We start from the raw sequence: 13,978 nt of genomic DNA, 5'->3' as shown, positions 1-13,978 counted from the left end.
GGTCGGACTGGATGTCAAAAGAGGGACGCGTCACCAAGACAACGGTACGTATGAACTTTTTACTTTCAATTGCTGTGGAAACTCTGCCCAAAAGGGCTGCCCCTTCTCTCTTTCCAGCACTGATAGAGAGAAGGGGCTGCCGATTAGTGCAGAGAAAACCGGTCCGTAAATACAGGTGGAATACGTGTGACAAAGGACCCGTATTTCTGCCAGTATTTACGGGAGGGAAAAAAATATGTTCGTGCATGAGGCCTTAATCCGAGTCACTGCCAAATGCTCATCAGGCTGCAAATAGTACAATAAATATTTATGCCGCTTCTCGATCATGCAGCAAAACACTGGGTGGAATGTACTAATTGGAGCTTTGCTTTATGCTTCCTCATTTTACATTTGGTTATTTCAATTTCCCATCAGCAGATACTTACTAATAGTGGTAATACAACTGACCAATCTTTGAGGCAATTTCTCCAATCTGCCAACGTTTGAGGCCATACCGATTATCGAGCACAAGCCTAAAAGCAAGGGACAAAAAAAAAAAAAAAAAAAAAAAAGACAAACCTCATTAAAATCTACCATTTTTATTTTAATAAATAAGAACACCTAGAATAAATAAAATATATCTAGTGGAAAAACATTTAATATTAAGGAACCGTGTCAGACTTTTTGCAACGGTCACCCACAACCTTGATACCCATTGAAAAAAAACACGGAGATTGCATTGCAGCCATGCTTCGATTTTACGGTGCTTTGCAGGTGACCAAGTCATGTCGTCGAAAGTCAACATTTTTTGAGTATCAGGCCCAACAAAAAGCTTTCAATGGAAGAAAACAAAAATATAAGTTCCTGATCATAGTGTTCTTGTTGAAAGAATGCATACTAGGAGAGGGGAAAAGGCACATGTACAAAATTGCGCACACCCAAAATAATAAAAGGGATACGAAAAAACGGTAATGAAAAGGCCAAACTTTATTATACACTACATACAAAATATAAAACCATTTAAAAAAAAAAACAGAGCGAATCAGCAAACCTGAAAACATTAAACCGGAAGCAAACCAGACAAATAGGATTCCAAATGGGACAATATGAGCCAATATCAAAAGAATACAATACAATAGCCGTATAATTTATCTATTTTCTCTATCATGATCATTTCTCTCTAGATCCAATAGCATCCGCTTTTTTTGTGCCTAGGACCGCATTGCTTGTGACGACGAGCGGTCAGTGCTGTAACCGCCTATTGCAGATAGGTTCACCAAGCAAATATATATGTACCTTTTCATATTTATTTGGCCATAGTTTCCCCTCATTGGGGTATAGAGATTATCTTGCACTTTATATTCCTGTGTGGTTCAGCATGTGGTTACCTTCCAGGTTTACTAGTTGCACATAATACATTTATACGGCTATTGTATTGTATTCTTTTGATATTGGCTCGTATTGTCCCATTTGGAATCCTATTTGAGATTTCGGTCTGTGGTTTGCTTCCGGTTTCATTTTTACAGGTTTGCCGATTGAGTTTTTTTAAATTGTTTTATATTTTGGATGTGTATAATAAAGTTTGGTCTTTTCATTCCCGTTTTTTGGTATCTCTTTCTTATTATTTTGGGTGTGCGCAATTTTGTACATGTGCCTTTTAATCTCTAGTATGCACATTTTTTTCATGTTACTGCAGCACCCCATATAGATTTTTCTTACATAGTGGTGCCCATAGGTCCCAATCTTTTTCTTGTTAAAAGAATGGACACGGGTCATAGACATTAGCCCTAGATAAGCAACTGCAATTTGAGTAACTTTACCTCCCACTTAAATAAAATAAATACCCACAGGCAAAACTGATACACTGTTACGCCCAATGCAGGGCCTGAAGGGTCAGCAAATGACAGGGATAACGAAAGGAAAAATCCCAGTATAGTATACGGTCTCCTCAAGCCATGAACTTAACAGTGTTAGTCTTGACAGGAGAGTTCCTTTCAAAAAGAGGATTTTTATCATCACCATAAAATCAATCTCTCTCGTAGTCTTCATTGAGGGACACTATCAGTATATAGGGTGCTGCCACTAGGAGGCGTGAAACTATGAAAAAAGTTGGCTCCTCCTACACAGGCTATACCCAGCCTACAAGCACTGAGATAATCAGAAGCGACAGGAGAGAGCCACCAAGTTAGAGACTTGCAAGATGGAGGAAAACTGAGGAAGCTGGAAGGGCGGGGGGGGAGCTGCTGCAGGAGCAACAGAGCCCTGGAGGAACCAGACCACATATGGGGCTTAAAAGGTTGGGTAGGGAAGGGACCCCACCACGAACAATGGAGGCCTTTCAGTCACAGAGGTAAAAGAAAAGCCAGAAACCTAGCCTAGATCATGGTCAGGCTGACCTAGGCCGAAGACTCGCTGGCTCTCAGGAACATAAATTCAGAGACAGAGGAGCTCCAGAAGAGCTGGAAAGCAGCCGGGGAGCATCTGTGAAGAGAGTGATAACTACAACATGCCTGGAGCGGTTCGGCTAGCTCTCAGCCACTAGGACAGGGATCCCTTCCCTCCCTTATCTTCTTGAGAGCCAAAGGAAGTAACGGAGACAGGGAAGGAGACAGGGTTGTGGCAACAGAGCCCATGGGGTTATTAGAAGGTACATTGCGACTGCCACAGGGTTGCCCGGTCCCGATGGCAAATGGCAGAACTTTGTGGAAAAACCGAAAAGTTAGTAGGTCGACATCCCGGGTGTCACAAAACACACAGCTTGCAGGGCGACTCAAAAGTCTGACCTGGGAAAGTAGATGTCCGATATTGCTGAAGCAAGAGGTTCTGCCTATGAGAGGATTCTAACTGCTGCCATGACTTCTTACCTGTACATGCCATCAGAATTGTTAGGGTACGCCACAGTTGTTGCATAGTCCTTCTGAATGAGATGGCTTGAGCTTCAGAACGTTGGTGGGCAGAAGAGTTTCCAAGGGTTTCAACGGCCTTCGTCCGTGTGATCCAGAAAACTCATCCCAGGAGGATGGAATCCAAGGATGTAATGAGCTGGTGAATTGGAACAAGAAACAACCCTGAGGCTTTAGGGGAGAGCGAAAAAAAACCACTACAGGTTTTTGGGCCTGCCCGAACATACAACCATTTAGGAAGGAGATGGCTTTCTTGCTGCAGCAAGTGAGTAAATTTAAGGGGGTATTGGGACCAATGGAAGTATTTTTTCATGTACAACATGATGGAGAACTGGAAGATGCGGAGGGGACACCCCTTCCTCCCATAGCACATGCCACACTTATGGTGGCGAAGCGGTGTATCCTTCAGAACTGGTTGACAGCAGATATCCCGAACCAAAGTTTAGTTATCCAAGGGATGAAGAAATTGTTCCATCTAGACAGAATCAGCATCTTAAATCACAAAGATAAACAAGGAAAGAATTTTTTGGGGACATGGAAGCTGTTTCTTACATATAATTTCTCTATTTCGGAACTACATAGTATAATTGACCAATTCACTGGTTCGCCTTGGTATCTTATAGAAGACCTCAAGGGCAAATTAGGGACACTAACATTTCCTCAAAGATATTATCTATATCTTTGACGTCATTAACTTGCTGACTTGTGTGTGTGTATATATACTGCTCCATAAGGCTCCAGTTTAGTTAAAAGTTTAATGTGAATTGTTAACACGAATGCTTCGACATAGCGACATCTAGGTGGCGACACTGTCCGATGTGAGAGGATTAAGCTGGCTGTGTGCGAGTCACTGTTTGCGTCTTCTTACCCACATTTGTCGGACAGCGCCATTGCATTTTGAACACGGTGACCTTGTAGAGACTTGCTTTATATTTCACAAGATATTGTATTTATGTAATGGTTTTTTCATGTATGAGTGAAAAAAATTCTAAAACAAAAATAGGTTTTAAAAAACAAAACAAAACACTACAGCCGAGCTTAGCAAACTGGTCTAGGAACAGGAAATAGCAAGGGAGTGAGGACCAGCCCCACTGGAGGTGTAAGCTGCTAGGAGAGGCCCGAGTGTAACTAAAAAAGGGAATCTTACTCATGGTAGCTACCATCCTACCCAGAATCTTTAAACAGATAAAGAGGGGCAAATGTGACGGTCATCCGAGGGCCCCATCTCTGATCGGAAGAACCACGTTTGTTGTCTGAGGGAGACACACACCCTAAACATGTAGAACAGCAACTCCAGAAAAGTTGATGTACTGGGAAGGAAAAATAAACTACTTTCACTGAATGACGATCCAGCCAAAGCCAGGGACGGTCTGGCTAGAAGTCCTTTCGTCCCTGGGCGGTGGGGTTGTGGCCTTGATGAGAATGCATTCCAGTTATGGGATGCACATTACCTCCAAGGGCCATAGAAAGGTCATGAAGGCTGCCATGCCCTTATAGAGAAAGTAGAAGAGGGGAAAGATGGGTACATGTAAGTACCCACAAACGACAGAAACTCGTTGGAGAAAATAGAAAAGTGCTCTTGCCGCCAACAGCCTCTGAAATTAGCACATCAAGTGCGGAGACGAACAGACTGGATCCACAAAGAAGGGAGGCCAGGATTTCCTACAGGCTACAATAGCGTTTCAGGTCTACAGATACAGACATCTAATGAAAGCTACATGCGGTCACTTGCTTGAGAGAAGTATCTGACAGACTCCAGAGTTACCAAACATAGGGCTATGCCAGCGTGGGCAATATGGTTAGCAAGATCAAATAACTTCTAAAAGGAGACCCGGTCACTATTCCATATTTGAGGAGTTTGGCCCAGACAGAATCTGCATTGGAGAACCAGGTGAGTGCAAAAGCTAGGTGAAGAGCTGAGACGGCCGCTTTAAAGACAGATTTGGCTAGATACTCGATGAGCCCGTCTATGGGCTCTTAGAAGGCGGATGCACGAGACTCTGAGATGCAGAGACACCATAGAAGCCAGTGATTGAAGATATCCATTTAGACACTAAGTCAGCAATATACAGGATGAGGAGCAGTGAAGGTCAAAAGAGGGGAAATGGAGACATACCTACTGAAATCTTTGATTTAGCTGATCACAGTCTGGGAAACGGGTAAGGAGGGTCAAATGCGGAGTGCCACCTCTGGAAATGGGAAACAGACTGGTCTGTTCCCTTCTGCAGGCTGTTAGCTTACAAAGGGGCGAATGACTTGACACTTTCCTAGACTGCAGTGTGGTGGACAGGGAAACCCAACCCTCCCTGTTTCCCGAAAAAGCGAAGAAAAAAAATTCACGCTAAAACTGAACACTGTAGGAAGAACAGATCTTCAGGACCAAATCTGTGTCTGCCCCCTACTGATACTAAGCGAAAACTCATTAGTTCAGTGCCTCTAGGCTGGGATTAGCCTGTGTAGAAGGAGCCAACTTTTTTTTCTAAGTGTCACGCCTCCTAGTGGCAGCAGTTTAAACCCCCGAAAAAAAAAAAAAAGCTGCATTAACCATTCAGAGCCTAAAATCCGCTTTTGTGAAAAAGTCCTAGCAATGCTTTACAGGACACCAGTATCCCTTACCTGTGCTGTTGCTGGAACTTCCAAAGCTTCGTATAGACATCAAACGTCCTTCCAAAATACGACTGCCACTGTTTCTGTCCATACTGGGGTAAATCCCTAAACAAAAAACATATTACATTAGCAAAAATACATTTTGCTATCCTCTAGCTGTGAAGGAGCTTCATGAGAAAACGGGCAGCAAAAGATAAATGGTGTAAAAGGCAAAAACATTAGTCACATTTTCCATCAGAACTCAAAATGATAGCACAAATTAAAATATGTTGCATCCACAGGCGGAAAACGAGTTAGTCGTGATAAAGTTATTAAGTTGTCTATGCTGAACCAGTGAAAGGTTTTTGTCTCGCAACGCTCGCACCTTCCGGCTCAAAGCTTCATCACTCACAGCACAGAACGTGAAATTAATGGGCTGTGGAATGAGATGATACCCTGGGCCAATGATGCTGCCCCCTCCCAACTAAATGACCTTATGCTCCTCATTGAGAAAAGCTGCATGCCCTCCAAGCTCTACCTGATCTCCAGACGTGGAAACGGCAGTAAACGCGGAAGAGGACGAATATCGGAGAGGACGAATATGGGAGAGTACTTCACCTATTTATTTTTTGCCAGAGGGACCTGTGTTAACCTGTCTGGGGCACTGATTTCATAGCACATTCTCAGCATGTTTTGATTGGCAATGTCCTCCATCTCTGCCGGCGCAAGGCAGCCCAGCACTGTCACACAGCAAGCCACCTGCGGTGAGGTTTCCATGGAAACAGGCTGCCAGTGAATAGTTCCCCAAAAGCCTTAGCCCCCCTCTCCCCGAAATACCTTCCGTTACAGTAGGAGCTGCTTCAGCTACTGCATGACACAATTACATATAGTTACCATGTTGGGATATGATATGAGCCAGTAGTAGAACAATAATAGTGCTATATATTACGATGAAATGGCGCGCTATATACCTGCACAACTCCTGCGAGCAAATCCACAAACTATTATAACAGTATAACGTACAATAAACGAGAATGTAAGAAAGGTGGTCAGCCATGACAAAGCCGCATACAACATATTTAATCAGGAAACCTATTCGCTCGCATAGGCACCCATGACGCCGTCCGTGAGTATTTGATGGAAAAATCTGAATAAGTGCTGGATTTGGCTCTTATCTGGAAAGGGATTACAAATATATGGTGCAGAGGTCCCTCCTTTCAAAGACAACTCCTTCATAAAATAAAGGCTATGTGCACCTTTAAATGGGAGATTTTTATTTTTTTTCTAATAATTCAATGTTATTTGTGCTTTTAAGCGCTTTTCTAATTGACTTATTTAAAAAGGTTTCACTTTTTACGGTACAGCTTCAAATGAATCGGCTGATAGAGAACGATACAGCCATTTATACAGGATACATTGAAGCTATATTGCAAAAAATTCTTAATATTTTTTTCTAAAAATCAGAAAAGTGCTTAAAAAAAGAAAAAAAGAAAAAAAAAAAGTGTACATAGCCTATACGGCGGGCAGCGCATTACTCAACCAAAATAAAACAATACAACTTGTTAAAACGATCAGTAATGTAATACACAAAACTATATTAAACCAATGTATAATGAAAAATAATTCAACTTTGTAATATGTTTGTGTTTGAATTCCTTATAGGGACGTAACTAGAATTCATAGAGACATAGCAAAAGTAGCTAGGGCCTCCCTACCTAGTAACAGGAAACTAAAACCTAACCAAAGTAGTAATAATGTATGGATAACAGCACCAAATATCACAGAACCTTTAATACACCACTGTGACCTAGTTCTAATTCAGTGACTCCCGGACAAAGGCTTCTCTCGCCGAAACGCGCGTCGGATGTGACGCCAGACAGTGCTACACAATATAGGTAAGCTATTTACATCAAGCTGCATGTGTTCTTTCTATTAGTGACCCATGTGTGGTAGGTGCCAATTGGCCCCAATAGTTATAACTTTACAAACATGACCTGGGACCTTGTATAGCTCTGCGAACAAATAGATACTTTTTGATGGTCTTCCAGGTCTTCGTGATTTACTTGTTTGTTTATTCATTCAGGTACTTTTGTACTATCTGCCCTATGCATATGCCATTACATAAGCCTATCATATACAGGTGTCTGGCCTCCATTTTTTCCACACTGTGGTAGTCATCCTTGATTGCCACCGGCAACACATTGTTGTGCCAATCCTTTCCTTCCAGAAAGGAGAACGGTTGACATAAGTCCGTGACTATTTGCCTATTGGGAAGAAATACCGAGATGGCTTTCTTAACAGATGAGAAAAAAAAATAAAAAATTATCTCCAACTCAAACTCAAATAGTGTCATTGGCAGAATATAATAAAATCTATAATAAAACCATATCTTTAGACTATAGATGCATCCTTATGCTCTAAAAAAAAAAAAGGGTATAATCTCAAGTAGAAATATAGGGAGCAGCCATACAAAAAAAGGCAACGTGTACTCCTGCATTTCCAATGTACAAAATAATCTTAAAAAAGGCATGTGATTTATTTTTTTTCCGTTTTGGGTGTGCAGTGTTATGACTAGGTCACAATGACACTTGGTCCCTAGCGATGACATCACGTGACCATGACATCGCTCACTGCAGCTTAGTGATAACACCGGACCAGTTGGATATCGAAGGCCGCGAGCAGAGCCTTATACTGGTCGATTTTAAACTCATGACCCCAATGCTGCCAGTTAACAGCGCTGTAGTACAGTACGTATTGCTTGTCGGTGGACACGCTGCACGTAAACAGCGATACCTGTAGCTGCAGTTCCTTAGATCAAAGTACCAAAAAGAAAGATAATCCGGCACTAGCGGACTATATATTTATTGTATATGTGTGTATATCAATACCTCCAATAGTACGGAATCTCCGGTAACCAGATACAAAAATTGTATGGTACTACAAACTGTCCTAAGCCCTTCACTATAAACTATATTTAAAATCTTCCAGAGAACCAATCTTAAAGAGGCTCTGTCACCAGATTTTACAACCCCTAGCTGCTATTGCAGCAGATCGGCGCTGCAATGTAGATAACAGTAACGTTTTTATTTTTTTAAAACGAGCATTTTTGGCTAAGTTATGACCATTTTTGTATTTATGCAAATGAGGCTTGCAAAAGTCCAAGTGGGCGTGTTTACAGTAAAAGTACAACTGGGCGTGTATTGTGTGTGTACATCGGGGCGTTTTTACTACTTTTACTAGCTGGGCGTTAGGAATGGGAGTGTATGATGCTGACGAATCAGCATCATCCACTTCTGTTCGTTAACACCCAGCTTCTGGCAGTGCAGACACACAGCGTGTTCTCGAGAGATCACGCTGTGACGTCACTTCCTGCCCCAGGTCCTGCATCGTGTCGGCCACATCGGCACCAGAGGCTACAGTTGATTCTGCAGCAGCATCAGCGTTTGCAGGTAAGTAGCTACATCGACTTACCTGCAAACGCCGATGCTGCTGCAGAATCATCTGTAGCCTCTGGTGCCGATGTGTCCTCGCTCGTCCGACACGATGCAGGACCTGGGGCAGGAAGTGAGTGACGACACAGCGTGATCTCTCGAGAACACGCTGTGTCTGCACTGCCAGAAGCTGGGCGTTCTGAAGAGAAGTGGATGATACTTCTCGTCAGAACGCCCAGCTAGTAAAAGAAGTAAACACGCCCTGATGTAACACACATAATACACGCCCAGTTGGACTTTAGCAAGCCTCATTTGCATAAATACAAAAATGGTCATAACTTGGCCAAAAATGCTTGTTTAAAAATAAAAACGTTACTCTTATCTACATTGCAGCGCTGATCTGCTGCAATAGCAGATAGGGGTTGCAAAATCTGGTGACAGAGCCTCTTTAGGTAAGACTCCCCGTCCCCCAATGCGATCATATGGTCGCCAGGCTGGCTTCTATTCAGAGAAATATTTAACTTACGATGACCGATTTCTACAGAAAATTTCTGGTCTATGGCACCTGTCCAGTGATCCTCAGATAAAAGGATCTAATAGGTTGGGCTTTAGAGGTTATTCACATGAACGGGATAATGGGCCGTCACACTGCTGGATTAAAATCAATGTACGTCTATGGCGCTATTCACATGGATGGTTATTGTAATGGACTGTGTGACCAGCCCTTGAAAAAATAGGACCGCCCTGGTTTTGCCCGTTTTCTTGTATAAGCCCTTAGTGACAGAGCCTCTTTAAAGAATAGAAAAATAGGGCATATACCGGTCTGGTTCCTGTGGGCAACAAACCCATTGTACTCCTGATGTGCAAGCTGGAATCTTTTGCATTTTACAACGCAGCCCAGTCAAGATGGATAAAGGGATAGGGATAAAGCGGAGGATTCGGCGAAGTCGTGGGGGGGGGGGGGGGGATTTCACAGCCCTCATGTAGAAAGAATATTAGGCAAAAGTGGAGAACAAAATGCTACGATATGCTGAACACCGAAATGATTCTGACATCCCTCCACCCGAGAGGTACTAAATGTCTTATTAATATCAGAGGGGAAATAATACGTGCAAAAGGCAGCAGTCCGTGAAGCACTGTCTTCTCTCTCAACATATACAACAGAGCGGATGCTGACAAATGGAAAACCATTTGTTCCCAAAGTCTATGGTGATCACCCCAAGACATTATGGAGTTAATCGAACATAAATCGTTAATGTATTTCTTATTACAATGGGGAAAGCAGGCTCATACCGCTGTTCAACGTGACAGAAAATAAAATGTATGACATCATCTGGTCTATTATAATGATTATCACTATCATTCTAAAACATATTTAAAAGGCCATGACCCCTTCACAGACAATTTTTTTTTTAATTGTCCTAATGCATCAAGAATGAAGCAAGTTTGTGTAATTGAAAATCTATTGTTTTGTTTCTACAGTCTCTATGTAGACCAAAAGGTTCCTATGGTAACAGACTACAAACAAAATGTGTGTTCGGATCCTACAATCATACTACCATCCATTTGTTCTCTTATTCTTACTAACTTTTATTTGGTAGTTAAACAAGAAGTATGATCAGGACGGATGGCAATAGGATTGCAGAATCAGACTACTCAGCATAATAACTGCAGGCAGTGTTGTCATAGGGCAAACCTGAACAAATCTGAAAGTTATGCTCTTCCGGTTGTACTGATCTCCTGTAGAAGTACCTTGAATTTTGATCAAGCAGGCCTGGTGGCTACAGTAATATTGCCCGCTCACCCTTTCACGTCCTCAGCCCGGTATGTCCTCCCCATAAACACGGTTCATCCTGATCTTCCTAGTTCATGGCTGTCACACTAGGTTATTGGGATTGGAATGACAAGTAACTCGATGCAGATTAAAATAGCAGATAAAAAGGTGTTATTCAGGTTGTGTGGAAAGCCCCTTCGGACATTGTAATGGCTGCCAATATTGAGGATCACCTTTGGGTGCCAATTGCTATGGGGTGCACATAGGCTGGCAGGGTTATGAAAGAATTGTAGCGGTTACTATGGTGTGTGGCTGGTTTTGTTATGGGAAACTAATGCTGGCATTATGGGGGGGCAATATATATATTTGTGGGGTCAAGAGTATGAGGATAGGACTTATGAAAATGTAGGTACTGCATCGATCTTCTATAATTAGTATCGTGCAAACATAAAATATATCACAGAATGTACCAATGGCTCCTCATTGTATATAATGACCAACTCATGGACACCACGGCCTATACAGATCTATGCTACATGACATTGGTGCACCGCACGCTAAACCCAACATGACTGCTTCATGTACTCCAAGGCTAATGTCACATAAGCACGGTCATCTGTCACCACATTTACTGCATAGCGGCTGCAGACCTGCTGCTTTGTGGTTTGTGATCAATCCTAATGATTATTGGACATATAAATTCACCCTGAAAACTACCAAGAACGCTGCATGTATGCACTGAAGTGTGAATGAGTTGATGGAGGGACCCGAGGGATCAATGACTACAAAGCCTGCAAGGCCTTACACTAATCTTGTAGTCCCTAACTGAATGTATGCAGCACACTAGTATTATGCGGTCCCCCAAGTCATGGTTTCCCCATTATGCCATTCATGAAATATAGTACTGATTGGAGCCAATTCAAATGAATGACCGTCCATCTATCAAATTTATCAGCAGACTGGCGCAAATGGTATTTTATAGACCGTATTCTGTTAAAAGGATAACAAAAAGCAGCCTGTACTCTGCCAGGAAAACAAAAAGGAACTTGAATTTATCAGTTGCTTTTCTTTACCACCTCGATGCTAACAGAAGCAATTCTGAATATTTTAAAGGAAATTGTTTTTTTTTTGCAATTGGTTAATATAGAAGTGTAAAGAAGTGTACACACACCAAATGTGAACCTACACCTAAATATAGCAAAAACGGAGTATAAATTCAATTTCCCAATTTGTAATCCATGAAAAAGGTTGAACCCTACATTAATCCCGTCAAATGCTGAATTCTGCCCCTTGCATCGGCCATTGTTTTTACTTTCGTAAAGGAGTCCGTTTATTTGTCCCCAATTTCTACTTTGAGTTTGTGAAGTCAGAGCACATCATCCCACTGGCAGGAAAATGGGCAGTGAAGCTGAAAATTAGAAGTGAAAACCTCAACAGTTGCTGATTTTCCAGGGCTGGAAAGAAGACATTTTTTTTTAGCCGAGCTCATGGAAAAAAAAAAAAAAAAAAGAGAAAATGAACGAAAACAGAAAATTGACATTACACACTTGAATTGCGGCAGCACCGAGCGTCTAAAGTGCTTCTGAAACCCCGTTTCTAAAATGACCTTATTAAATGTCTCAGCTTCAACGTACACAGCAAACTACACGGGATTAACCCCTTTCTGCCAAGCAAAGGACAAAAAGGTCACTTACACTGAACACATAAGCAGAGAATCGAACCAATTTAACCTTTTTTTGAAGGCCTCCAGAGGCCCGCATACATCAAATTTTCGTCTTTGCAGTCATTGGATTGAGCTGGAATAAGAACGCCATTTTTTTGAATGCAGTATATCAAGAGGACAGCAACCTTCGATAGAAATGCGCAGCGATAAAACAGGTAAACACTACAGCAGTATGCCGGCCACAGCGTCTCCCATGGGTGAAAATGGCAGCACTATTACATGACTTCTCCATTGGTATCCATGTTTGCCAGTCCTGTCACAAAACGGTTTTAATGTCTCATTAGCCGTTCATTGGGCTGAACTGAAATGAGCTGTACGGGCACTAAAAAAAAAAAACAGCTTATCTAGAAGGCCACTAACCCCCATCTATTTCTTCTTATTCAAGGTTTCACACACAGTCCAAAGTATTGATCGTAACACTGCAGGACTCCCATGAAAGCGCTCCGGAGGACTGAAAAGAAAGCCATGTAATAAAGGACAGTATGGACGTCAACTAATTACATCTAAAATGGAGTGTAAGCATTGCGAGGGGGATTTCGCGAGAGCAAGACCCCATAAGTTCCGCACATTGGAGACGGATTTGAAGAAAGGTCATTATGGAGATTACATAAAAACGTATCTTCACACAGGGCCGTTGAGTTGAGGTTGAAAAATGCCTTTCGGACACATCTAAAAAAACAAAATACATTTATTTCTTACTTCCAAACTGGTATAAAACAGATCTACCAGTAAATGGTTTTCAGGGGCAGGGAATGTACGAACAAAAAAAATAACGGTTACAGTGATTGTCACTATACAGTAAAGAGAATCTAGAAGATGGCTACAGTATTGTGTATCATATGCCAATTACGGCCCCTCTGAGTCGGATTGGCTAAGAGGTACCATGTGGCTGCGGCGACTGCACTTGTGTGCCGAAAGGAGTAGCCACCACGTAATGCAATAAGATTTAACACATGACATGCTTCGATAGACAGATTCCCTTTAAAACCCAATTCTACCACGAAAACACTCCACCAGTTTAATAAAACCGCTCGAACTGCACATTACGTCACATTCTTGCGGATAAATTGCAGACCCATTTATTTCTATGGCCCCATGCGCGCGGCTGTGGTTTACACAGATCAGTGTGGGGCCTCAAAACCAGACCGCAAATACTCAGGACGTCATTTTACTATCCGGATTTGCAGATTCACCAATACTGGTGAATTGTTGTGGACCCGTGAGTCCTGATGACAAAGGTCTTTTGAGGTCCGATGTACTGCAACGGAACTGTGGTTTTGCAGACCGCAACACCGATGCGGCTGTGTGAATGAGACCTTTATTTGAATACAGGGGGGAAATGTATCACAAATTGTGCAAAATCAAAAAGGCGCACATGGCACGATGAGACATGTTAGACATTTATTTTCCCTTATGCCAAATCATGGCTAGAGAACATGTGCACCAATATTTTGCGCCATAATTAATAAATTTAGCACAACCCCTGCTAGCCATGCCCCTTTTTCCACACACTTGACACAAAACTGTTGTCCACAATATACTCAATTTTTAGGGTTAATTTGTGAAGGACTTTTGTTTAGTA

The 13,978-nt window shown here is 42.1% G+C and overlaps 1 protein-coding gene across 3 annotated transcripts in view; it reads right to left on the bottom strand.

Moving 5' to 3' along the window:
• The window catches only part of SCAI (suppressor of cancer cell invasion), a 118,712-nt gene that overhangs the window by 47,338 nt on the left and 57,396 nt on the right, over positions 1–13,978 (bottom strand). For all 3 annotated transcript variants that reach the window (XR_012850318.1, XM_075835494.1, XM_075835495.1), the window contains exons 3-4: positions 5,499–5,594; positions 426–512 (exon numbers count right to left, since the gene is read on the bottom strand). Coding sequence is in view for 2 of the 3 variants with exons in the window: in XM_075835494.1 (XP_075691609.1) it covers positions 426–512; positions 5,499–5,594 (183 nt within the window). In the remaining variant the exon portion in view is untranslated. The remainder of the gene's footprint in view (positions 1–425; positions 513–5,498; positions 5,595–13,978) is intronic.

This window comes from Rhinoderma darwinii, chromosome 8 (genome assembly GCF_050947455.1).
Source record: "Rhinoderma darwinii isolate aRhiDar2 chromosome 8, aRhiDar2.hap1, whole genome shotgun sequence".
Taxonomy (NCBI): Eukaryota; Metazoa; Chordata; class Amphibia; order Anura; family Rhinodermatidae; genus Rhinoderma; species Rhinoderma darwinii.
Note: the sequence above shows the minus strand (reverse complement) of the source record. Positions and strands in the feature narration are given on the sequence as shown.